At 39.3% G+C, this 24,100-nt stretch overlaps 2 protein-coding genes and 1 long non-coding RNA gene across 10 annotated transcripts in view; 2 read left to right on the top strand and 1 right to left on the bottom strand.

Annotated features, from left to right (window-relative positions):
• The first annotated feature begins 420 nt into the window (after window positions 1-420).
• BFSP2 (beaded filament structural protein 2) lies at window positions 421-19,878 on the top strand. 3 transcript variants are annotated; one of them, XM_058179635.1, is made up of 7 exons: window positions 421-1,605; window positions 2,821-2,903; window positions 3,108-3,264; window positions 4,180-4,341; window positions 11,557-11,688; window positions 16,164-16,381; window positions 17,748-19,878. In XM_058179635.1, exons 1-7 carry the CDS (start codon window positions 1,036-1,038, stop codon window positions 17,749-17,751), a joined length of 1,326 nt encoding a protein of 441 aa, XP_058035618.1. In that variant the 5' UTR covers window positions 421-1,035; the 3' UTR covers window positions 17,752-19,878. The 3 variants fall into 3 exon arrangements, with proteins under 3 accessions (XP_058035618.1, XP_058035619.1, XP_058035617.1); XM_058179636.1 differs by lacking the exon at window positions 16,164-16,381; XM_058179634.1 differs by lacking the exon at window positions 17,748-19,878 and having other exon boundaries at window positions 16,164-16,715.
• On the bottom strand, window positions 4,379-20,022 carry LOC131196626 (uncharacterized). Its single transcript, XR_009154789.1, has 3 exons — window positions 19,889-20,022; window positions 16,656-16,718; window positions 4,379-5,175 (listed from the first exon to the last, which is right to left on the bottom strand). It is a non-coding gene; the product is annotated as an uncharacterized LOC131196626 (long non-coding RNA).
• The window catches only part of CDV3 (CDV3 homolog), a 66,139-nt gene continuing 62,053 nt past the window's right edge, over window positions 20,015-24,100 (top strand). For 4 of the 6 annotated variants that reach the window (XR_009154788.1, XR_009154787.1, XM_058179649.1 and 1 more), the window contains exons 1-4: window positions 20,018-20,649; window positions 22,655-22,734; window positions 23,235-23,371; window positions 23,670-23,823. Coding sequence is in view for 4 of the 6 variants with exons in the window: in XM_058179649.1 (XP_058035632.1) it covers window positions 20,422-20,649; window positions 22,655-22,734; window positions 23,235-23,371; window positions 23,670-23,823 (599 nt within the window). In the remaining 2 variants the exon portion in view is untranslated. Of the gene's footprint in view, window positions 20,650-22,654; window positions 22,735-23,234; window positions 23,372-23,669; window positions 23,824-24,100 lie in introns of all 6 variants that reach the window. The other 2 variants (XM_058179647.1, XM_058179648.1) reach the window with 2 other exon arrangements.

The following is a 24,100-nucleotide window of genomic DNA, read 5'->3' as shown; positions in this document are numbered from 1 at the left end:
TATTCATTGTCTTTATTTCATTTCTGGCCCATGATATACTTTTTCCATTAAGCAGTAACTCATATAAATAATTTTCTCTTTACACCTGCATTTCCAGCAAACATACAAAACACTTTTATGCATCTTAGATAATTTATATGATATTAAATACTACTGGTTCATCATTTTATAGAAATTCTTTTTAAGATTATAATTCAATGTGAATTTCAGGCCTTCAGTCCACATATTTTCCCATTGCTCTAACATTGTAACCAAAATTTCCAGCCCATTGAATGATACAATGTTTGACATGCTCTCTCTGTAGGTCCAATGTAACATTTTATAAACCTTAGCTTTAAGATGTTCATTAGTACACAGTATATTTCAATTTCATTTTTAGCAACTTCAAAACCATATATTTTTTTTATCCAGAGCAAACCTTTTATCTTCTACTGTAGAGAGGAAAACCAGTGACATGTATGACCTTTTAGCTCTTATTTTGATTTAAGAATGGGTTCACTTTGAACAAAGGATATTATTTCATTATAAATCCATCAGGTAGAGTTCCCTGTGATTTCCTTCTTAAAAAAGGCTTTTTGGGGTAACACCCAAAGGAAATATTTTTCTTTGTATTGATTCCAAACTCTATAAATGTGGTTCTTAAAATCCATATTCATTTTAAATATTTTAAATATATCCTACCACAGATAGGCATAGCAATTCATAGCCTTTTTAAGGCCACAGTTGTTAGCATCTACTGTATCAAGTTCCTGGCAGCCTATCAAGATAATTACATGACTGCTGGGGGAACAGCACATTAACTCTGAAAACCTGACTGTAGCAAAACTATATTGGCTGAAATCAAGTGAGCCAAATGTTTAAATGCACAGAGGATTCTCCCCCCCCCCAATCTATAATGGTGGTCTACTGCATTGTCTGTGCTGCATGGTGCTCTTGTAGCAGATTTCTCATGAAATAGATTGCTGACCAAGTGAAATGGCCCAAACAATTGTTCTAACAAATATGCCTGAGGTAGGCAGCGCCAAACAATGAAAAATGTTCCAGAAATTTATGAGAGAGCACTTTGCAGATTTCTATGAATATGTGCAACATCAGAAGGGCAGGGGAAGGAGAGTCAATTCATTTAGTGCAAACCTTCTGAAGTACAGCATGTCCTTACCTAAAAGCAGGGCATCCTTTGCGGAACATGAACCCTCAACTTCTATTGAGGAAAGGTCAGTGCCCATAAGCCATAGATTTAGTATTAGCAGAGGAGGAAGCCTCTTAAGACCATCTGCTGCTTATATAGGTATTGTACCTATGGAAAATGTCAGCAGCCTGGGCACACGGATATCCCGCAGAGCTCTGGGGATAAGCAGTGTCTTCTTACAAGGTCTTCATAGTTCCTGTACAACCATACCGCTATTCCACGGATTGGAAAAAGAACGAAGCCTATCTTATGAAAATATGAATAGATGCTTGGTGGATTACATTGAAAAGGTGAAAACTTTGGAGCAAGTCAACCAGGAACTTGAAGGACATATCCGTGCTTACCTGAACAAGAAATCTTCTGCTGACAGTAAATGGGGATCTCTAAGGGAGAGCTGGGCAACCATTTATCATCAAGTAAGTATGAAACTTTATGGCAGGAACAAAAAATGTAGCAAATTTGCCAAATTCACCTAGATTTTGATGAGGTTACTTAAGTTGAAGCTTAAACAACATTTTCTCCTACCTGATATAATTTAATCTTTATAAAAGTAAATTCTATTGTTTATATTGTTTTGCAAAATTCAGATTAAGTTTGAGCCTTTCCATAAGGCATCTGTAAATTTTTACTCCTTTATTTAGTGTATCACTTGACTCTCCACAATTCTGAGTGGTTCACAAGAAAATACGAAAGAAGAATTAAAAGTTGTTTCTTGTTTCTCTTTGAAGTAGTTATTGAGGAGGCTTGAGCAATTAAGAGAAATACTGCCAGAACTGTTCAAGTTTATGCACTTATATAACCCATTTACCAGTATGATTCTATATGTAATGAAGAAAGTGAGATTTTCGTTATATTCCCATCCTTGTCACATTTTAGAACTACAATTTTGTTCAGGGAATAGAGACACTAATAAGTGAAACTTAATATCATCCAAAGCGTAAATGCTAACAGCATAGGGAAGCCTTGTTTGCAAGTCTCCCACAACTGCTTTCAAAATCAGTCTTCAGCTTTTGGAAACATAATCATACAAGTGCAGTATGTGAGAGCTATCATGTTATTGGCTATCCGCTCATTTACCAATGATTAACATATCCCAAAAAGCTAATAGTGCATAAGAAATAAGCACACATTTTAAACATACACACAAGTATATTTCAGGAGATCAAAAAAATAAACATATAAATCGGAGGAGGGGTGGACTCTGATAGATAAGATCTCAAACAACATGCTTATTATGAAACAGCCAAACTTCTATGAGAAATATTTTATCATTTGAGCTTTTTTTTTCATTTTGGAAAAATGTACATTTAGGAATTATCACATAGAATAACAGAGGAATGCCATCTCATCAAAAATATAGTGTACAAGAAACATGTTTGTAATATATAGGACATATAAAAGCTATTTTAAATAATTCCAATAGCAATAGTGCCATATGGCAAGTTATTGTTACTCAGTGGTTCACTCTGAAGATTCATCCCTTTTTCCACTCTACACTGCTGTCAGGAAAACATTAAGTCACGTCTATGCAAACACCACTTGATGTTATTTTAGCATAGAGTTCCATCCTTATACAATTTTGGATATAGATTGTATATTTTATTTACATTTGACACTTTGAACTATTATAGGTAGGAGATGCAGTACTGGAAAATGCCCGCCTCATGTTGCAAACAGAAAGTATTCAAGCGTGTGCTGAAGATGTTAAAGACAGGTAAGATTAAATTAAAAGTAAAAATACATATGCATTTCAATATTTAAAAAACAAAGGAACTGTACTGGAAATAAATTGAGGAAACTGGAACCCGATCCTCTTCCATCAACAGAAGGCAAGTATGTCTTCAATAACTAGTAGTTCTTCATGCCAGAAGTTTAAACTTCGTGATATTATTTTGACATATTCTCATTTATACTGCAGGTATGAAAATGAGCAACCATTTCGAAAGGCAGTGGAAGATGAAATTAACTCTCTCTATAAAGTAATTGATCATGCTAATTTGACTAAAGTAGACCTGGAGAGTCAGATAGAAAACATGAAGAAAGAACTAGCTTTACTGTCAAAGAATCACGAAGAGGTAAATCAATTCTGAGAAACAAAAAATTATATGTATTCTACTTCTATCTAAACAAAAGATGGAAACGAACCTTATGTCTGATAAGGACATTTTGATACCAAAATTTTAATGCCATCATTAAGCATTTTATCACTAGCTGAAAAAGCTAATTAGAACCAATAGCTGAAAAACACCTCCTTTTTTTGTATTCATATTTGAAATTTCTGAGTTATTCTTAGTAATCATACTAAACTGAGACAAACAGATATGTATTCAAGGCTATTCTGTTTTTTTCACAGAACATCATGGAAAGTAAGCAATAGCTATTAACAGTACAGCATACATTCACTATCAGATGTACAGCCTGCCTATCACGATTGTAAATATCAGTGGCTGTGGAATCCAAACATTTTGGAGTTCCCAGAGATGTGGCTATTCATTATGGGAATAGTGGTAGATTAGATGGGCTTTCAATCTGTATCAGAAGGGCTTTTTTATGTACTTATGAGCATCAAAAAATGTAATCATGTACCGGATTTAAATAAAGACTTTTGAAGTAATGCAAACCATTTGAGTCTTAACATTGTGATAACTGTTTTATTAGACTGACAAGTTAAATCGTTTTGCAAACCATCCATTTGTTTTAAGACACTCTTGAACATGACTTGTTCTCAAGAGAAATATATTCATAGTTGCCACTTAAAGCCACAAGGAGATTTTTATGTTTCTATTAAATTCTAGCAGATATTATGAAATACAAGTTGAGAAATAGCTCTCTTTCAACACCTTACTATAGAGGCAAATGCATTGCATAGTGACAAAGTTGCATCAAATAATAATTGCTCTGGCTTTTGTTATATGTGCTTCTGTTTTTTTAAGGATTATTTTGTTTATTTAGATGAATTGGTTATCTATTTTTAACAACTGTATTTTCAGGATATCAAAATGCTTTACAAACAGCTTGCTTTATCACCACTGGAAGAATCAGAAACCTCCATTGGAATTAGCCTGGATGACATTTTGAAGAAAATCCAGATTCAATGGGAGAAAAATATTGAACAAAACTATGCTGAGACTGGTATCTTGCTCCATGCTAAGGTAAGCATGGAACAAGCTAAGATTAGCTATAAGAATTAAATTTAAATTTTTTTAGTTAATTAAACATAATCAAACAGCATACAGTATAAGCTTTTGAATTATGCAGAATTCTTCAGCAAAATTGAAAATAAATCCAAGAATGTAGCAGGAAATAGTAAAACACCAGACCCACAGGATTTGCATTTGATCCAGTGTTTGTGTAGAAGAGGACAAAAAGTCATGCAATTGAATATAAAAAAGGACAAGCCTTCAAGCACGATTGCAGCTGACATTTTGACTTTTACAGTAATCCTCATTGTGGATATCCCTAACTTGATAGGTAATGGAAAAAAAGTTATAAACATTCAAATTAGGCTTTTCGGATGCTCTTTGATAGGTGCAAATTGCAATCTAGCAATTGCTGCTCCTCTATTTTATTAAAATTTAGCTTCAAATTGTCAAGTGGAACTAGTGTAAGAATGGAAACTCCCAAAACAAATGTGAATTGGTTACAACCCCCCCCCCTATCAAAAACATTTATCAGGCTAATCTGAAGGTCAAGAATATGGAAAGCTTTTAATTTCTCTAGAATTGTTCATCGGTAGAGTGATTATATGCTATTAAATTATTTTCATTTCTAGCAACCACATAGTTTTTCTCCACAACACTTTATCCCTAACTTATTCTTTCAAGTCTCCCAATGGTGAATTTACTCAGGATAATTGAATTTATCCATCTTTCTGTTGGTCACCTTCTTCATCCCTTTCCTTCTTTTCCAGCATTAGAGCCTTCTCCAGAGAGCTGGGTCTTTGCATGTGTCTAAAGTAGGATAGATGATGACAAAAAAGCTGGCTACTGTTGAAAGAAATTAAGAAATTTAGGCAATTGTAAGTTCACTGGCTTGGTTCCTGCCTATAATAGTCATACTTACAGTATAATTTATGGGTCAAATTATCTCACTTCAGTGACATCAGTTTTACTGGGATTGAAATGAGACTAGTTTAATCTAGATCTAACCCAGTTGTGTACTTCTACATTTTAATGTAATGCTATTCATTATTAAGACTGTCCGATGCTTCTGATTTGATTAGGAAGAGATATTTCAAAATACATGGAAATGTATTTTAACCAATGTAGACTTTATCTATGACTCATTAGAACCACCACAATCCTGAAAACAGGATAGAGCCATTGAAATGAATTATAAGTGAGGTGTTTATACATAGACAAACTCAGTGTCAGCATTCCAGAAAAACCCCTCGCCAAGTTAAAACTCCAAAGCACGCATCTTTCGAAGTTCTTTTACTAGGATAGGTAAACTGGCATATTTGGGAAAATCCAAATCTGAGAGATCTGGGTTTCCCCTCAGTAAATCAAAACCCCAAAACCACCCCGATTCCTCTGCCGATCACATGCTTCAATCGCCAACCATCCCATCTCGATACATCACTCTGACCACTGCTTCTCCAGATGCAGGACTGGCCTGACCTTGACCAGCAGGAAGAATGTTTTGTGTCTAATGGGCCCCTCTACTAAATTCCCCCTCCTACTTTCCCACACGAGAAAGTGGCAGCACGGAAGCTTCCGGCCTAGTATGGCTTCCAAAGCTGACAGGTGTTCCCCCCCTGCAGAAGAAAAATAAGACAGACAAAATACAAACAATAGGGTTAACACCCAATACACACTCTCTTAATCCCCCCTCCCCCCTCCAGGAGGACCCTTAGGCTTCTCAGGGAATTTATCATAAAATTGTTTTACTAAAGTATCAGCATTCACATCCCAACTTTTCACCCACGCAGCGTCAGACAACGGGTAGCCCTTCCAGTGGACCAAATGTTGTAAATGACCCCTGTATAGCCTAGAGTCAAGGATCTTCTTAATTTCATAATGAGTCTCCCTTGGACTATCAAAAGTGGGGGGAGCAGCTTGTAAGGGCCTTAAGTTAGATCTTCTTGCTTGTTTCAATAAGCTACTATGAAACACTGGGTGCACTTTTCCTAATATTTGAGGGAGGCTAAGTTGGACAGTCACTGGGTTAATCACCTTCACTATAGGAAAGGGACTGATGAACTTGGGTCCAAACTTTCTGCTAGGTAACCTCAATCTTAGGTATTTGGTTGACAAATACACTTTATCTCCTATTCGGAAAGGCGGTTGGAGAGACCGGTGCTTGTCGGCCTGAGCTTTATATTTCTCTGTCAACTCAGCCAAAGCTTTCTTAGTGTTCTCCCAACCCCTTTTTAATGCGTTCATCCATTCTGTCAGGGACATGGAAGTGGGTGGCTCTCTAGGTAGCTCGGGCATCGGTACAAAATCCATGCCCATAGCTATCTGAAAAGGAGTCAACCCAGTACTACTGTGTACTGCATTATTATAAGCCACTTCTGCAAACGGTAACAACTCCACCCAGTTTTCTTGTTGATAATGTACATAACATCTAATTTATTGTTCCACCATGGCATTCAATTTTTCAGAGGCTCCGTTAGTCGACGGATGGAAAGCTGAGCTAAGCCCCTGGGATGACCCAATGAACCGCAGGAACTCATTCCAGAACTTAGCAGTAAACTGGACCCCGCGATCTGATATTATTCTCTGTGGAACCCCACATAGTCTGTAGATATGCCTCACAAATAGTTTTGCCAGCTTCTTGGTTGAGGATAGCCCACTGCATGCAGTGAAATGTGCTTGTTTGGAAAATAAATCAATGACAGTCCAAATCACCATTCCCTCCGCTGTCAGGGAGCTCTGCTATGAATCCATTGCAATCTCCTCCCAGGGCTTCGTGGGTTTGGCCACAGTCTGGAGAAGCCCCGGGGGCTTCCCTGGTCTGGACTTCATGGTGGCGCAGGCGATGCAGCTTTTAACATAGTCCTCTACATTGGCTTTCATCCTTGGCCACCAGAATTGTCTTCTAGCCAAATGGAGGGTTTTTAAAATTCCAAAATGGCCCCCAGTTGAGAATCGTGACTCTACTGTAGCACTGTGAGTCGCATACTGCTGGGCACATACATCTTACTCCCCTTCCAAGCCAATCCCTCTCTTAGAGTCAGGTCTCTTAGGGTTAGGTTCTCATTGAACTAGGCATTGGCTGAGAGTGCTGATTTTAACTTTGCTGTCAACTTGTCTTCGGGGAGATTGGAATCATGGCGCGGTTGTATTGGAGTGTGAGCTTGGGCCACTGGTTGGGTTTCAGAGATCATAGCGTGAACTACCTCTTCCCACTGGCTGTCAAACTGGGGCTTTCTTGATAAGGCATCAGCTAGTAGATTCCCCCCCCCTCCCGGGATGCATTTCAGGTTGAAGTTAAAACATTTGAAATACTGAGCCCATCGAACCTGCTTGGGGGAAAGCTTCCGAGGGGTCTTCAGGGCCTCGAGGTTTTTGTGGTCCGTCCACACTTCGAAAGGCTCCTTCACTCCCTCTAGGAAGTTTCTCCAGGATAGGAGAGCCCACTGCACCGCAAAAGCTTCCTTTTCCCATACCGCCCATCTGTGCTCTGTGTCTGTTAATTTTTTCGATATGTAAGCACATGGCATTAGTTCGTTTTGGCCATTCATTTGCATTAGAATAGCCGCCACCGCCACATCACTAGCATCAGCATGAACCACAAATGGTTTATTTGGGTCTGGGTGTTGGAGGATCAGTTCCATTGTGAATAGGCGCTTTAGTTGCTCAAAGGATTTTTGACAGTCCATTGTCCAAGATAGGGGTTGGCTAGGTTTTGGCTTGCTGGGAGATGGATCGGCTTTTAGCAATTCCGTCAAAGGGAGAGCAATCTCGGTGAAGGAAAGGATGAATTGCCTGTAAAAATTTGCAAACCCCAGGAAACTGCTTACATGTTCATGGGGGTTGCCAGTCTAGCAACACTTTCACCTTCCCTGGTCCATTTCAGTTCCTTGGTTTGACACCCTGTAGCCCAGGTAGTCCAAGGACTCCTTATGAAACTCGCATTTTGACAGCTTTGCGTAAAGCTTTGCCATTGGGAGTTTTTTCAGCACTTGCCTGACTAACTTGATATGCTCTTCCATATTTTCACTGAATATAAAAATATCTTCCAAGTAGACAAGAACCCCCTTATATAGGTGGTCATGCAGAATTTCAGTGATCAGTTGCATGAAGACTGCTGGGAAGTCCAAACGGCATGACCTGAAATTGGAAACTGCCCAGGAGACAGTTAAAAGCAGTTTTCCATTGTCTCCCTCCCTTTTGCGGACCCGGTAGTAGGCTTCCCTTAAATCTAGCTTGGTGAAAATCTTGCCTTTTGACAGGTAGTTCAGCAAATCTTCTCATTTGTGGTAGGGGGTAGGTGTTTTGTATGCAAACAGTATTGATGTTTCAAAAATCAACGCATAATCTTAGCCCCCCCCCCATCTTTCTTCTCTTTAAACAATACGGGAGCAACCACCCTGGATTTTGCAGGCTTGATGAACCCTCTGGCTAGGTTGGTGTTGATATATTTACTCAATTCAGTCATATCAGCAGCCGTCATGGAGTACATCATGGGTTTTGGTAACTTGGCTCCCAGCTCTAACTCAATGGCAGTCTGTGGGCTGATGAGGAGGGGAAGATGTTACATTCCGCTTCGCTAAACACTTCTGCCAAGTCTGTAAATGCCTTAGGAACCTGGGGTTCACCTGGAGGTCTGTCTGACTCAGCGGCTGCTCTTTCAGGCAGCTGGCTTTCATGGGTTGGCCATGAAGGAGGACAGGGGGCTAGGGAATGATATCACTTTAATAGAAAAGGGGGGGATGGGTGCACTCAACATCGGCTCATCTTCTCTGCTAGCCTCGTTGGGAGGGGCTTCTTTAGCCAGAGGTTCCTCACTCTCTTCAGTGGGCAGGGGAACTTCTATGGCTTGTCTGGCAAATCAACTGGTGTCTGGGCCCTTCCTTGGAGCCCTTTTCCCTCGGTAGCCGTGGCTGGACTTTTTTGTGGAACTGGAGCAGGGGCCAGGCACTCAGAAGCTCGATGTCCCAATTGCTCACACCAATAGCATTTAATCAATCCTTCTGGTTGAGGGAGGGGGGAGACTTCTGCAGACCTTGAGTGGGCCATCTGGCTAATACTCTCTGAGGAGGCTTTTTGGCTGGGGTTTTACGGTGGGGATGAATTTCTCTGTCCAGAGCCATGGACATGATGTAGCAGTCATGTAGCTGGTTAGGGACCCCCCGGATTCCACAGGCTGTTCTTGATTAATGGCTTCTTTGAAATAGTGCAGGAGTATGCGGACTGGCCAATGCCCCAGGTTCCCTGCAACCTGCCTAAAGTCCCACACAAAGTCTTTTAAGGGTCGATTACCTTGCTTCATCACTTTAATGGTGGCTTCATTGGTCTGGGTCTTCAAATCTGGCCTGGAGCAGTGCAACAAACCCATCGGTGTCATTTAATTTTGCAATGCCTTCATTGTGCAGCTGGGCTATCCATTCAGAAGCCTCTCCTACATTCATCCCATCAGAAATCGCTGATATCAAGTACCGCTCTGATTCATATTGATCTCCATATTGATCTATATGAGCCCAGACCCTGCTGAGGAAGTAAGCAGTTTGGCAGGTGTGCCATCAAACGTTGCTCTGAAGCGGGGTGGAATTGGTTGCACAGGGGGATGGGGCTTGGCGGCAGGCAGTTGAGGTGGAACTTGTGGTGAAGCTGCTGCGGGTTGCTGGGAGGACCCCTGCTGAGAGAGGGGGGCCGGCGACGACAGAGCTGCTCACTGGCCTGGAGAGTGGGATGGAACTCCCGCTCGGCTGCTGGATTAGATCCCCCTGCGTTGCTGGGATCATTGGGCCATACTGAGGCCAGGGGGATCCCTGGAAAATTGGCGCAGATGAAGCTGGATGCCACTGGCACTGGACCCACCCCTGGCTGGTAGAATCCCCAGCCTGGGGGGGATGGATTCAGCAGGAGGTAGCACAAAGGCCGGCAGGCGAGGGGGATCTGCAGGGGGATGGTGCATTCCCCATGCCAGCTGTGTTTGATGTCTCCCAGCTGTGTAACATCCCTGCTGTGCCTGGGAGCTGATCGGTTTGCCCCGGCCATGTTGGGACATGACTGAGCCCCGCTAATTCCCCCCCCCCGGATCATGAAGGGGGAAAGGTGAACGTAGGCTGTGCTAAGCTCCATCTCACTTGAGGAAGCTGGGAGGGGGGTGCATAGCTTCTCACTTTCATCCATTCAAAACCTTCAGGGAACCCAGTCAAGGATCGACTTCGCGACCGAGGCAGCAGGCTCCATTCCCGGGAACCTCCAGATCCCACAGCTGCCCCACTCTCCACTCTGGCTGAAAAGTAGGAGGGGGTGACTTCGTTGGGCTGATACCGGCATGATATCCCGGTGATCTCTCCTCTGGTCTCCTTTCAGGAGTTGGATCAGACTGGCAACTTTTCCAAGAATCCGACTCCTTGGGCCGAGGCCCAGCCTTCGGGCCTTCTCTGCAGCCTCAATGGCACGCACCACTTCTTCTGAAGGAGAGAACTGGGTGTCGATAAATCCTTGAGTAACTGTCCCCACTGCCCCCTCTGTGATCTCTTCTTTCTCCTCCATCTTCACTGAGTCTTCGCACCACCCAAGGGTTTCGGTGGATGCTGGGGCTCAGCACCCCTGACAGCCCCCTTTTGGGGTGCCGCTACATTATAAAGGAGATTCGAATTAATGTCAGCGTTCCAGAAAAACCCCTCACCAAGTAAAAACTCTGAAGCACACATCTTTCAAAGTTCTTTTACTAGAATAGGTAAACTGGCACATGTGGGAAAATCCGAATCTGAGAGATCCGAGTTTTCCCTCAGTAAATCAAAATCCCAAAACCACCCTGATTCCTCTGCCGATCACATGCTCCAATCGCCAACTGTCCCATCTCGATACATCACTCCGACCACTCCTTCTGCAGATGCAGGATCGACCTGACCTTGACAGGCAGGAAGAATGTTATTGTGTCTAATGGGCCCCTCTACTAAATCCCCCCCCTACTTTCCCACACATGAGAAGGTGGCAGCACGGAAGCTTCCGGCCTAGTATGGCTTCCAAAGCTGACCCTCAGTACTTCTTCTTAGCAATCTAAAGCATTTACTCATTAGCAATAACTTTTATTTCCATTTCTATTCAATAATTCTATTTATTTAATAATTAAAAAGCTGGATCCAAAACTCAGTAATTTTTTTTATTGTTTTCTAATATATCGTACCTATGTAGAAGAGACTGGGAAGTAAAACAATGTTTTTCTGTTTATCACTGTTATGTCAGCAATCCACAGAAACAGTGCCTGCTGTACAAACACAAGAGGCAGAGTTGGCTGAATCCCTAAGGGCAGAGTTTCATGAAACAGCTTGCAAAATTCAAAGCCTGCAAGTAGAGACTGAATCACTAAAAACACTGGTGAGTAAGATACCAGGCATCTCTTTCTGGTAAAAATACCTGACCTGGTTCACATATTATATTGTGTGAAAATGTGTTTGGCTTTATTTTGACTTGGAATGTTAGTGAATCTATATGTTATGTTTATAAACCATGGCTATCTGAATACTATACAAAAGCAGTATTTATTCAACAAACATAACTTACTAAAGCCTAGATTAATGCAATATGTCAATTCAGCCATTTCTCCTTTGAACTCACATTCTTTTAATTTATCTGTGGTACCATCTTTCTACTATGAAAGGCCACCTTTCAGTAATAAGCTGTAAATTAGCAGTGCATATTAGGAATTAGACAAAAATAAAACTGATTTTGTTCTCCCAAGCAGCTAATTTAGGAAAAGAATACACAGATCTTATTTAAAGTTTGGATTGATCTCTTCCAGAGGGCTTTTCATAATTAGAATAGAATAGAATAGAATAGAATAGAATAGAATAGAATAGAATAGAATAGAATTTTATTGGCCAAGTGTGATTGGACACACAAGGAATTTGTCTTGGTGCATATGCTCTCAGTGTACATAAAAGAAAAGATACGTTCATCAAGGTACAACATTTACAACACAATTGATGATCAATATATCAATATAAATCATAAGGATTGCCAGCAACAAGTTATAGTCATACAGTCATAAGTGGAAAGAGATTGGTGATGGGAACTATGAAACGATTAATAGTAGTGCAGATTCAGTAAATAGTCTGACAGTGTTGAGGGAATTATTTGTTTAGCAGAGTGATGGCCTTCGGGAAAAAACTGTTCTTGTGTCTAGTTGTTCTGGTGTGCAGTGCTCTATAGCGTCGTTTTGAGGGTAGGAGTTGAAACAGTTTATGTCCAGGATGCGAGGATCTGCAAATATTTTCACGGCTCTCTTCTTGATTCGTGCAGTATACAGGTCCTCAATGGAAGGCAAGTTGGTAGCAATTATTTTTTCTGCAGTTCTAATTATCCTCTGAAGTCTGTGTTTTTCTTGTTGGGTTGCAGAACCGAACCAGACAGTTATAGAGGTGCAAATGACAGACTCAATAATTCCTCTGTAGAACTGGATCAGCAGCTCCTTGGGCAGTTTGAGCTTACTGAGTTGGCGCAGAAAGAACATTCTTTGTTGTCCTTTTTTAATGATGTTTTTGATGTTTGCTGTCCATTTGAGATCTTGCGATATGATAGAACCCAGAAATTTGAAGGTTTCTACTGTTGATACTGTGTTGTCAAGTATTGTGAGAGGTGGAAGTATGGAAGGTTTTTCCTAAAATCTACCACCATTTCTACGGTTTTAAGTGTGTTCAGTTCCAGATTGTTTTGGTTGCACCACAAGGCTAGTCGTTCGACCTCTCGTCTATATGCGGATTCGTCATTGTCTCGAATGAGACCAATCACTGTTGTGTCATCTGCGAACTTCAGTAGCTTAACAAATGGATCATTGGAGATGCAGTCATTGGTATACAGAGAGAGAAGTGGGAGACCACACAGCCTTGGGGGGCCCCTGTGCTAATTGTACAGGTATTTGATGTGATCTTGCTTAGCTTCACCTGCTGCTTCCTGTTTGTTAGGAAGCTTGTGATCCACTTACAAGTCTGTTCCGGTACCTGTAGCTGGTTTAGCTTAGTTAGAAGAATGTCTGGAATGATGGTATTGAATGCTGAACTAAAGTCTACAAAAAGGACCCTTGCATAGGTCTTTGGAGACTCAAGATGTTGTAGGATGTAGTGCAGAGCCATATTAACAGCATCATCTGTTGATCTATTTGCTCGGTATGCAAATTGCAAGGGGTCTAAAAGCGGATTCGTGATGGTTTTCAGGTAGGAAAGCACTAGCCTTTCAAAGGTTTTCATGACTACAGATGTTAGAGCAACTGGTCTGTAGTCATTCAGTTCCTTGATGGTGGGCTTCTTGGCACTGGGATGATGGTAGGCGTTTGAAGCAAGAAGGAACATAGCACATCTCTAGTGATTTATTGAAAATATGGGTGAAGATGGGGCCAATTGGTCAGCACAGACTTTTAAGCAAGAAGGAGTTATCTTGTCTGGGCCTGGAGCTTTTCCTGGCTTTTGTCTGTGAAATAGGTCCTGCACTTCCTTTTCTGTGATCACTAGGGTTGTGAACCCAATGAAATGGGGTCAGTTGTAGGAGGCTTGGCTGTTGTTGGTGTGTCTGAGATGGGGTTGTGGAGATAGGTGGCTGTAGTTTCCTTTCAAACCTGCAGTAAAACTCATTCAGGTCATCTGCCAGTTGTTGATTACCTTCAGCCTGGGAAGGAGGTTTGCCATAGGCGGTGATATTTTTAAGAGTTTTCCACATGTTTGCTGGTTCATTTGCTGAAAATTGATTCTTTAGCTTTTCAGAGTAGCTTCTTTTTGCTGCTCTTATCTCCCTTGTTAGTGCATTTCTGGCCTGATTGTACAGCATTTTATCACCTTTTCTGTAGGCTTCCTCTTTGGAATGTCGTAGCTGCTTAAGTTTAGGTGTAAACCAAGGTTTGTTATTACTGTGTATTCGCAAGTTCCTTGTAGGTACACATAGGTCTTCACAGAAGCTGACATATGATGTTACAGTATCTGTGAGTTCATCCAGGTCTGCAGAGGTATCTTTAAAATATTCCAATCAGTGCAGTCAAAACATGCCTGTAGCTTTAATTCTGATTCCTCCGTCCAGGTTTTCACTGATTTAATTATTGGTTTTATGGCTTTAAGTCTTTGCCTGTAAGCAGGTACAAGGTGAATCATGCAATGATCAGAGTGTCCTACAGCTGCACGTGGTAAAGACCGATAGGCATCTTTTAGTGTTGTGTAGCAGTGGTCTAGAGTATTCTTGCCTCTGGTGGGACAATTGACATGCTGAAAGTATTTTGGTAGTTCTTTCCTTAAGTTTGCCTTGTTTAGATCTCCCAAAACAATGGCCAGTGAATCAGGGTGTTTGGCTTCAGCCTCCATGATTTGGTCAGCTAGAGTTCGTAATGCCTTGTTTACACAGGCTTGTGGTGGGACATAAACAGCAATTAGAAGAAATGAGGAAAATTCACGAGGCGAATAGTAAGGTTTGCAGTTGATAATTAGAGTCTCTAAATTGTTGTCACAGAATTTGTAAATTATGTTAAAATCTTGACACCAGGTTGAATTAATATATAGGCATAAGCCTCCTCCTTTCTTTTACCAGATGTTTCTGGAATCCTGTCTGATCGTTCAATTTGAAATCCTGGAATGTTCAGGCTGCTATTTTCAATTGATTCATTTAACCAGGTTTCAGAGAAGCATAGGACTGCTGAATTGCGAAAATCAGAATAGTATTTGTTTAAGAGGAGTATTTCATCCATCTTATTTGCAAGTGAGCGTATATTTGTTAGGAAAATTGAAGGCAGAGGAGTTTTAGTGCGAGTTCTTAGCTTGATTAAGATCCCAGATCTTTTACCTCGTTTCCTTCGTTTCCGTCGTTTGGTTTTTTTAGTAATCCATGGCTCCGTGGGAATTGCCTCCTCCTGTGTTAGAATCTCCTCCGTGTTTGTAAAGACAGGCGGGGGTGAGATTAAAGAAAGCTGCTCCTTAAAGAAATGTTCCTTAATTTTTAGCAGATGGTCTCGTGAGTAGGAAATCCGTAGTGAGTCACAGAGAACAATTAGAAATAAAGAAACAATTAGAGAGCATTTCACCGAGGCAGCCTTCGTCGGCGCCATCTTAGGTGGAAAATTAACTGAAAGTAGCGAAGGTACTTAAGTGGTACCCCTTCACTTAAGATATAAAACTTTTATGTTAAAAGGCTACATTTTAGACATCACAATTTTTCCATTGCATTATTAAAATGCCTAATTGTCTCTTTTGCTCATATGTTTTACACTAGAGCAGCCATTTTATGAACTGGATCACCTCACCCCTAGAATGACCTTTTTCTTTTGAGTTCACATTCTTAAAATATAAAATGGTCCCCAAAGCTTGGGGTGCTTCTAAACTAGTGCATTCTTAATAAAAAGCTGATCAGCTCTAAATTGTTTATTATCAAACAACACTTTCCATGAATTTTTACAAATCATGAATTAGAACCTGCTTTCTGATAAAACAGTAATTATTACTATCATTACTAAATTATCCACTTTTAATTTGAATTTTGGAATGCACTGTGATAATATGGAGATAATAATACTGATGTCATCTTTTGACCTTTTACCAAAACTTTGAGGGCAGCAACATTAGTACTATTTAAACGCTCCTGATCAGTATTTATTTTGATGGCCAAATAATCTCTTTGACTGGAATTCTTTAGTCTGTGCATAGCAAATATTCTGCAGGAATAATTTATTAATATCTTTTTCTTCTAGAAATAAGTATGTATCTGAGAGGAGAATTCTATATTTGAAAAACTAGTATGTATGGATTTAATAATTGTATCTCTAAAGACAGAAATTCAAAAGATTTAATGTTCAACATTCTATGGACGTTTTGTCTTTACAGAAGAGAGGCTTAGAAAACTCTCTTTACGATGTCAAGCATTGGCATGACATAGAGCTTCAGAATTTAGGCTCTGTCATTGCCAAACTGGAAGCAGAAGTAAGAGAAATCCAAGGAGAAACTGAGCAGCAGCAAAGAAATCATGAAACTCTACTGTCCATTAAAACACAACTCGAGTCAGACATTGCTGCATATCACTGCCTTCTAGAGAAGGAAAGCAGGTATTCTTTTTCATGAGTGAGAATTGTGTGTTGAATGTACATAATAGCATCTCTGGGCCCAAGGAAAGAGAGGAAAATCAAGTGTAAGCTGATTCAGAAAAGAAAAAAAAAGCAGAATATTCCTAGTTGGGGGTTAGATTCATAGAAAATGGTAGAATTCCTGGTTTGCTCAACATGCTCCTTCTATAAGCACCTGTACTTTATTTTTGCATAAGAAAATCCAAGCAATTTATTAATAATTAATAATTAAGAACTTATCGCAAATACTACTTACCAAATAGGAATGCAGTTATGCACACCCTTTATTCAAATCTTTTCTTTCTTCAACTTGATGTCTCTAGATTGTAAACATTGTCAGTTAATGGTTCAGTTTGTTCAAAGTCTAAGCCTACAATACAGTACTACTTTCTTTAATCAGAGCAAAAAATAGCAGGCAGCTATCAAACTATTAAACTACAATGCCAATCATTCCTAATTAGTGTTCCACATAACTTTAGAAAGCACCAGATATATGGTATATATATATATATATATTGAACATTTAGTTGTGCTTCCCTGTGTATTTTTTATCACGAAAGCCATATCTTTTACTCATCTGGCATTTTTAAGGTGGCCTTTAAAATTAAAACTAAAATTAGAATATTGTAATATTTTAATTTTAATAAATTAGCATGTTGCATTTGCAATTACCGTACCTACACTGTAAATAAAAAGCATCAAGTTCAATTTAGTAACTTCATTTGTATTCTAACATTTATTCAGCCCTTAAAACTATGAGAAAAATATTCTTCATTGCCTCAGATTAGGTGACTATCCTGTTTATGGCATAGCTCTTACAAATCACTTACATGAGTTTAAGGACACATGGCTCCTAAGGGACCCGATTATCTCAGTGGATTTTCAAAATTAGTTTCTATTAAATGATATCTTCTGAGATAGCCACATCTGGTAAATTTCCAACGGTCCTTCACAAGATATTGTGAAATTTCAATAGATAACACCTTAAAGAGACATATCTTTCTCATAGTGCAAAATTTATGAGATTTAAGAGAACTCTTTTAAAGCATTTGGATGTGAGTTTATTGTTCACAAATCTTGAATGAGATCATAAAAATCTTACAATTAAAATTGTTTTAATTTTTTTAAAATGGTATCCATGCCATTGAACAATGGTACTCCATACCTGAAAAGTTTGCTAATCCTTCATATAAATCCATATATATACAAAATTTATTTGTGTATTGTAATTTTCTTATTTTTCTCTTATTTTCTGTTGCTAATATTAATAATTTGGTTTTGTTAATAAGTTAACAATTTGTTCTTTTTTTGGAAAATAATAACAGCATTTTTTGCATTTAACTTTCAGCTGATTTCTTTCTCGTCAGAAGACAATTATTACCATTTGAAGAAAAGTATTTCATTGGCAAGTGTTCATGGAAAACATGACAATAAAGTTTCTGTTTGATTTGTCAATCTAAGCAGGCCAACTTGCGTAATTATATTAAATGCCCTAAATGACTGCTTTGCATAAAAAGTATAACAGAATAAAATATTAGCTTCCAGTACTGCTGTCCAATTTTTAAAAAATACCAAGCAACTAAAACAATTCTACAATTTTATATATGTAACTTAGAAGTTGTACTCCAGTGATCACAGTGGGATTTACTTATGTTTTATTTAAAGGAATAACTGAGGAATCAGACTGGCAGAATAGTATAATCTAAATTGTATTTTTGCAGAACAAACTTTGTGCACTATTCACTAGAAATATTTATGCTAACCTTATAAGGTACTTTGGAGTTTGTCTATTTGTTATTGATTGCACTCTCCAAGAATGGATGTTTTCTAGGTTACCTTTTCTGTTTAATCTTGAACAATGATCTTAACAGAGCCCTAAACTAGGAAGTGAATATTTGATACTACCAATTTAGCCAAAAAAGACAACTATATTTTTTAAAATTAAAATCTGTTTGAGGAGGCATACTGAATCATACCTCAAACTGAAATGGTTTTATCCCTGTCTCCATTGAAGTTTTTTAATTTCATACATATCCACAATAGTGATTTTTATTTTAATCAGGTAGTAATAGGGATGAAGTGTATCCTAGAGATTTTCTCCTATGGAGCAAATTGTAATTTTGCGAAGAGTGAATATTCAGATTATGCAAAGAGATTAATGTTGATTTCCCCTTTCATGATCCCAATCCAATTCAATATTCTCCCCTCTCCAGAGAAGCTATGAAGCTTCGAAAGTTTCAAAATGCAAAATCTACTACCATATTCCCTGAGAAGAAAGTTCTGGACAATTCCAGAATGTTCCATTTAAAGAAAAATCTTTTGTTAAAAAGTTTTGCACAACTCTTTAAAAAATAGAGCATTGCATTAGAAATGCACAGTAATTTCATCTCAATTCATTTGACCTAAGAAATAATTCCCCATAGCAACATTTAAAAAATGTTGACTAACATCTAGAAAAGTGTATGTGAAATAAGAGTTCTTTCAGCAATCAGAAACTTCAAATCCTAACTCAAATCAATCTCAGTGCTCATAATATTCACAATAGATTGTTTCTTTTTGGGGGGAGGGGACACATTTCTGATCATGCATCAATCTGACATGAAGTGCTTTTATTACTCCAAGCAAAAAGATCTATAAAGTTATAAAACTAAATAGGTCCATTTACAGATAGTTTCATGGTTCTCCTTATTTCCCTCGTTTTTCTTTTGTGACTGTGATGGTCAAAAGAATAATAAAAGAATAAACTGACTTTTATAATGGTAAGTAAAAGTTTTACAAATACTATACATTTCAACGTTTAGCACCCTAATCTTACTTCAAATACATGCTGCAATTTCAATTCACAATATTAGGTCAGCTAATAAAGTTTTTAAATGAACGTAATTTGCAAAAAATAAGGAAAAAACCCCTTTTGGAATAATAAACATGGTTTAAATGAGAGATCCTTACACACAATACTCAACATAACTGGTTGCATTTAACATAGTATATTTTAATATATGGAACTAAGCTGTGCCTCTACATCATGGCAGGATTGTGTCTTGACTTTGTGCATCCGTTATAAGACCTTAAAATTGTTAACGACTTGGGAGCAAAACCTTTTAAATTCATTTTTCTGGTAATTCTAAAGGGAACTTTACTGTAGAATATAAAAAGCACGAGAAAAAGCAACTAGAAGGTTATTATCTGACTATAGGCGGTTCCAAACTCAGGTCAAGAAGATAATTAAAAGGAGAACCGTCTGATACCAATAAGCCAATTTTTTTTTGACCTTTGCCGTCTACTTTCCTCCACGCTTAGGAGAAGTCACTAGAAGTCAAATTGCGCAGACTCCTCTCCCGCCTCATAGCGCATGCCCCTAAGCTCCGCCCACTTTACGCTAACGAATCACTTCTCAAAATTCTACTGTCCCCATGCATGCGCACTAGATAATTCAGCGGCAGGAATTCCTAACGTTCACTGCTGCCGGCACTCACTACTTATACGTACGTCAGTAACCCCCCCGCGCCTTTTGATTGGCTCTAAGACTCTTCGTTTCTTTCAGTAGGTTGGTCGGTTGAGGGACAGTGCATGCGCTCTCCTTCCTTCCCACTCCGATGCCCAATAAAGTGGTTCTTTGAGCACTACGTTAGAAAAGCTCTGCTCTTTGACGGCGCCCCTCCCTCTCTTTTTCCCAGCCTCCTCTTTCGGCTGTGACAAGTGGTGGCCGCCAACGTGGGGAGCGGAAGCTGTTCTGCTTCTCTTCGAACTAACAGCGTTGAGGCAGGAGCAGGAGGGAAAGCGCGCGTGCGACGGCAGTTTAAGCTTGGACCTTCTGCTTCCCACAAGAGAACGGGAGCGGCGGTGACCCAGACGAACGTAAGGCGCACGCGAGGCTGCTGGGTGGCGCCGAATTCTCACTGTCCTTTCTCCTCTCCCCTCAACCACTGAGGTTTTGGGGATCGCTAACTCGCGACTGGTCAGTCCGTCAGTCATATCCGGTTTGAACCGGAGTGCTAGGAGGAGCTACCACCGCCATCGCCATGGCTGAAACCGAGGAGAGGAGCTTAGACGACTTTTTCGCGAAGCGAGACAAAAAGAAACGGAAAGAGAAAAGCAGCCGAGGAAGTGCCACTGCCGCGCCTTCCTCGGCCGCCTCTTCCAATGCCACTGCTGCGGGTGTGACTGGCGGAAGCCGGCAAGCCGAAGGCGCCCATGGAACCGCCTCTAATGCTAACGCGGCCACCAGCGGTGCTAAGGCGGCAAACAAGGTAAGGAGACCGAGACCGATCAGGGAGAATTGGGAGAGTTATGGTCTCGAGTTGGCCAGGAACTAGGGTGGAAGAGGATTGGAGAGGAGGAGGAAACTTTATCCTGACTACTTCCTGTGGGCGTTGGTAACTTCCTTTCGGTAGAGGGCGTTGCTACATCTCAGCTAGGCCATCTTGGATTTTCTCTGGGCCGCGTGGGAGCGAATTTCTCAGCTTTCTTCGCTCGTGGGGCCGGGGTCGAGGTTAGGGGCAATGGGAATCCATTTTGTTAGGAAATTGGCTGGTAACGCGGGACAAGTGGTACGTGGGGATCAATGCGGAGAATTGCTCAGACTTGCTTGTCCAGGTTTGTTTCAAATTTCCCACCTGGCACTTAGGACTTCTCTGTTTGAATCTGCATCTTGTTGCTATAGTCGTGAGCACGGGAGCTATTTTCTCATTTGCCGTTTTGAGCAACAGGAATATCTTGTTGAGGCAGGATAAGAACGGGGCACTCACTTCAAAGTATAAAATATGAGAATGGTACACGGTTATTACGGTTTTTATTGCCTCCTTCCAAAAACAGCCATTGAAAATAAATGTATCCACAGTATATTGGATCAGACCAAAATTTATCTAGTCCAGCATTTTGTTTCTATATGCCACTAAGTTCTTAAGATTAGTGGTGCTGTAGACTAATACAATATACTAATTTTTGTTCAAGCATATCCCTGAACAAATTATGCAGAAAAGCAAGATTTTTGATTACTACAAGAGGAGGCATGCCACCTGTGAAACTGTCCATATATGACAGACTAAGTTTCAGAATCCAGTGTAATTGCCTGCCTTTCCCCCTCGAAACAAAAAATTACACTTAGAACAAAGGTAGACACCTCAATCCTGATCTAGTCAGCTAGGGTAGCAATTAAGAGCAAGTTGGGGGTATTGTAGGAGCCATTTGTAATTGTACTTGCCTTTTGTACTAATAGTCTCATTCTCTTTGAAAATGGCTATTGCTCCCAAGAAAGACCGGCTCCTCATGGTTTCTCAAACCTTTTGGCAAACTTTATTCTTCGACAAAACTTTATTCAGCAGATGTGCATTGGTGGCAAAGAACTGGACCATCACCAAATGGCAGCCATTGGTTAACAAAAGATTCTTATCTTTTTGATATCACCTAGTGGTTAAACACCCAAACTGTGGATATAAGCTATGGACAAACAGCCTTCTGCAGTCTGCCAGTTTTTGAAAACTCAGCCAATTCACTCCTCCAAACATTGCTGCCATCAGGAAGGATCAGCCTCTTCTACCTCAAAAGATATATTATGGAGCACCTTAAGGCTTTGACACTGCCAATTCATTGCTGTTGCTGTGCTGCTAGTCACTAAATAACTGATTGATACACTATCTACTCCTTTGTAGCCCTTTCTGGTCTGAATTGTGTTGGCATATTATAAGGAATATTAAAGTGTGCAGTAACTGAAAAGCAAAACAATATATATAAATATAGAGACTGGGAATTTCAACAAGAATCACCACTCACAGCCCTTAATATGTTGCTTGTTATACAGCATCAATGCATTCTGTAAGAGTACAGTGTAGAACAGCAAAAGATTTAGGGTAGCCTGATTTCCTGCTGACTCCCCTCTTCACTAAACAGGGCATGGGTGTGAACAGTGTGTGATGTATCTGGCTCATGGGCCACAAGTTGTGACAGCCCTGCTCTAAGAAATGGAGCTTTGATTTCATTGCTTCCTTTTAAATCAAACCATGAATTAGTCAGATCAAAGCTTCTATGTGAAAGTAAGGATATATGACTAAATATCAAAAAACCTACACAATATGCCATGTTTCATATTGTAGAGAGGTTTTACTATCTTGAAAGTATGATTAAATTTTAAGTTCTAATTTTAAAATTGGACTATAACTACTATTTTTTTTTCTGTGACAGTCATTCTATAGCTTCCAGTGCTGATTGTCTTTAATTAAGAACTAATAATGAGCCTACGTAATCTTCATCTTGCAGGAAGAGGATGACTGGAAAGAATTTGAGCAGGAAGAAATAATTGACTACAGTGGTCTCAGAGTTCAGTCCATGCAAATTAGGTATTATTGTCTTGAAAGTATATAGTTATATATTGAAAAGTATAGTTCTGTATTTATGAATGATTCAGTTACTACTTGCAAGTTCTAGGTGAAGAAAAATGTAATCAGGTCTTAACTCTAAGCTTGCCACACAGTAGCTAGTATTGCTTCAAAACATCAATGCTTGCTGTTCTTAAATGCTTTAATATTTCTGTGCTTGATGGAGAAATTACTATTAAGTGTTTAATCTTAGTTGGTGATTATTAAAAAAGGTTTTTTATACCTAAACATTTTGCATCCTCTTTATTAGTTAGGAGCCTATAGTTATTGACATGATTGTGTTCTAATTGTCAGTTATCAGTCTTCATAGCATGAGATTGGAGATGTTCTCTTTTGTTTTAAATAAAGACACACTTTCAGTACTATTATATATGCTCAGTACTATATATTACAGTTTACATATTATAGTATGAATGTGTTTATGCAAGTGGTGAATGCTGCAATAGCCTTTTTTTTGTCAGTGAAAAAGATGAAGAAGAAAGTGAGAAAAAAGAAGAACCAAGGGATAATAGTGAGGAACCAGCTGGAAGTGTGGAAAAATCATCTGGTCCTTGGAATAGATCTGCTCCTACACAAATATCTGTTGCTGAAATTATTGGTGAGTTTTGCTCTGTGTTTCTTTTAAGTCATCAATGTTTACTGAATCAGCCATTTTCTCATTTTTAGCTAAATGAAAATCTATGGAATAAACTTGAAATACAGCTATGATTTGTTGATAAAATGAGTACTCCTTTGGAAATATTTTATTTCTAACATTTGTTTAAGTAATAGATTGTCTGATACAAAGTAATCTTTACTTATACAGCCATAGTGTAGATTGAATATTAAATTGAAAAATTTCACTTAAAATTTATCTAATTACATCTGATTGTTTGAGTTTTTAAAATTCTTTACAGAAAATCCAGAGCCAGTGCAATCCAGTGGAGTATATAGGCCACCTGGTGCAAGAGAAGGCAGGACACGAAAAGTGACACAAGGTCCCCCAGAGATCTATAGTGATACACAGTTTCCATCATTGCAGTCCACTGCCAAGCAAGTAGATACTAGAAAGTAAGTATGGCAATGATCTAAAATATTTCTTTAAAACCATTCTTCTTCCAACCTAATCTCTTCATAGTTTTATCCACAGATCATAAACAGGTATACAATGTGATCTGCACTAAAGGAAACAAGTGTGTTTTAAGCATAACTAGGGAGGATATGGATTTTATCAGATTGAAATTTTTAAAAAACAGTTTCTTGATTAAGCAGTGCTATTTAGAGAGGTGGGATGTGAGATTGTTGTATAACTTGATCTAACATCAAATTACCTTCTAGGGGACTTGGT

The sequence above is a fragment of the Ahaetulla prasina genome, chromosome 4, assembly GCF_028640845.1.
Source record: "Ahaetulla prasina isolate Xishuangbanna chromosome 4, ASM2864084v1, whole genome shotgun sequence".
Classification (NCBI taxonomy): Eukaryota; Metazoa; Chordata; class Lepidosauria; order Squamata; family Colubridae; genus Ahaetulla; species Ahaetulla prasina.
The sequence above is the reverse complement of the archived record's forward strand: the minus strand, read 5'-3'. Positions and strand labels throughout refer to the sequence as shown.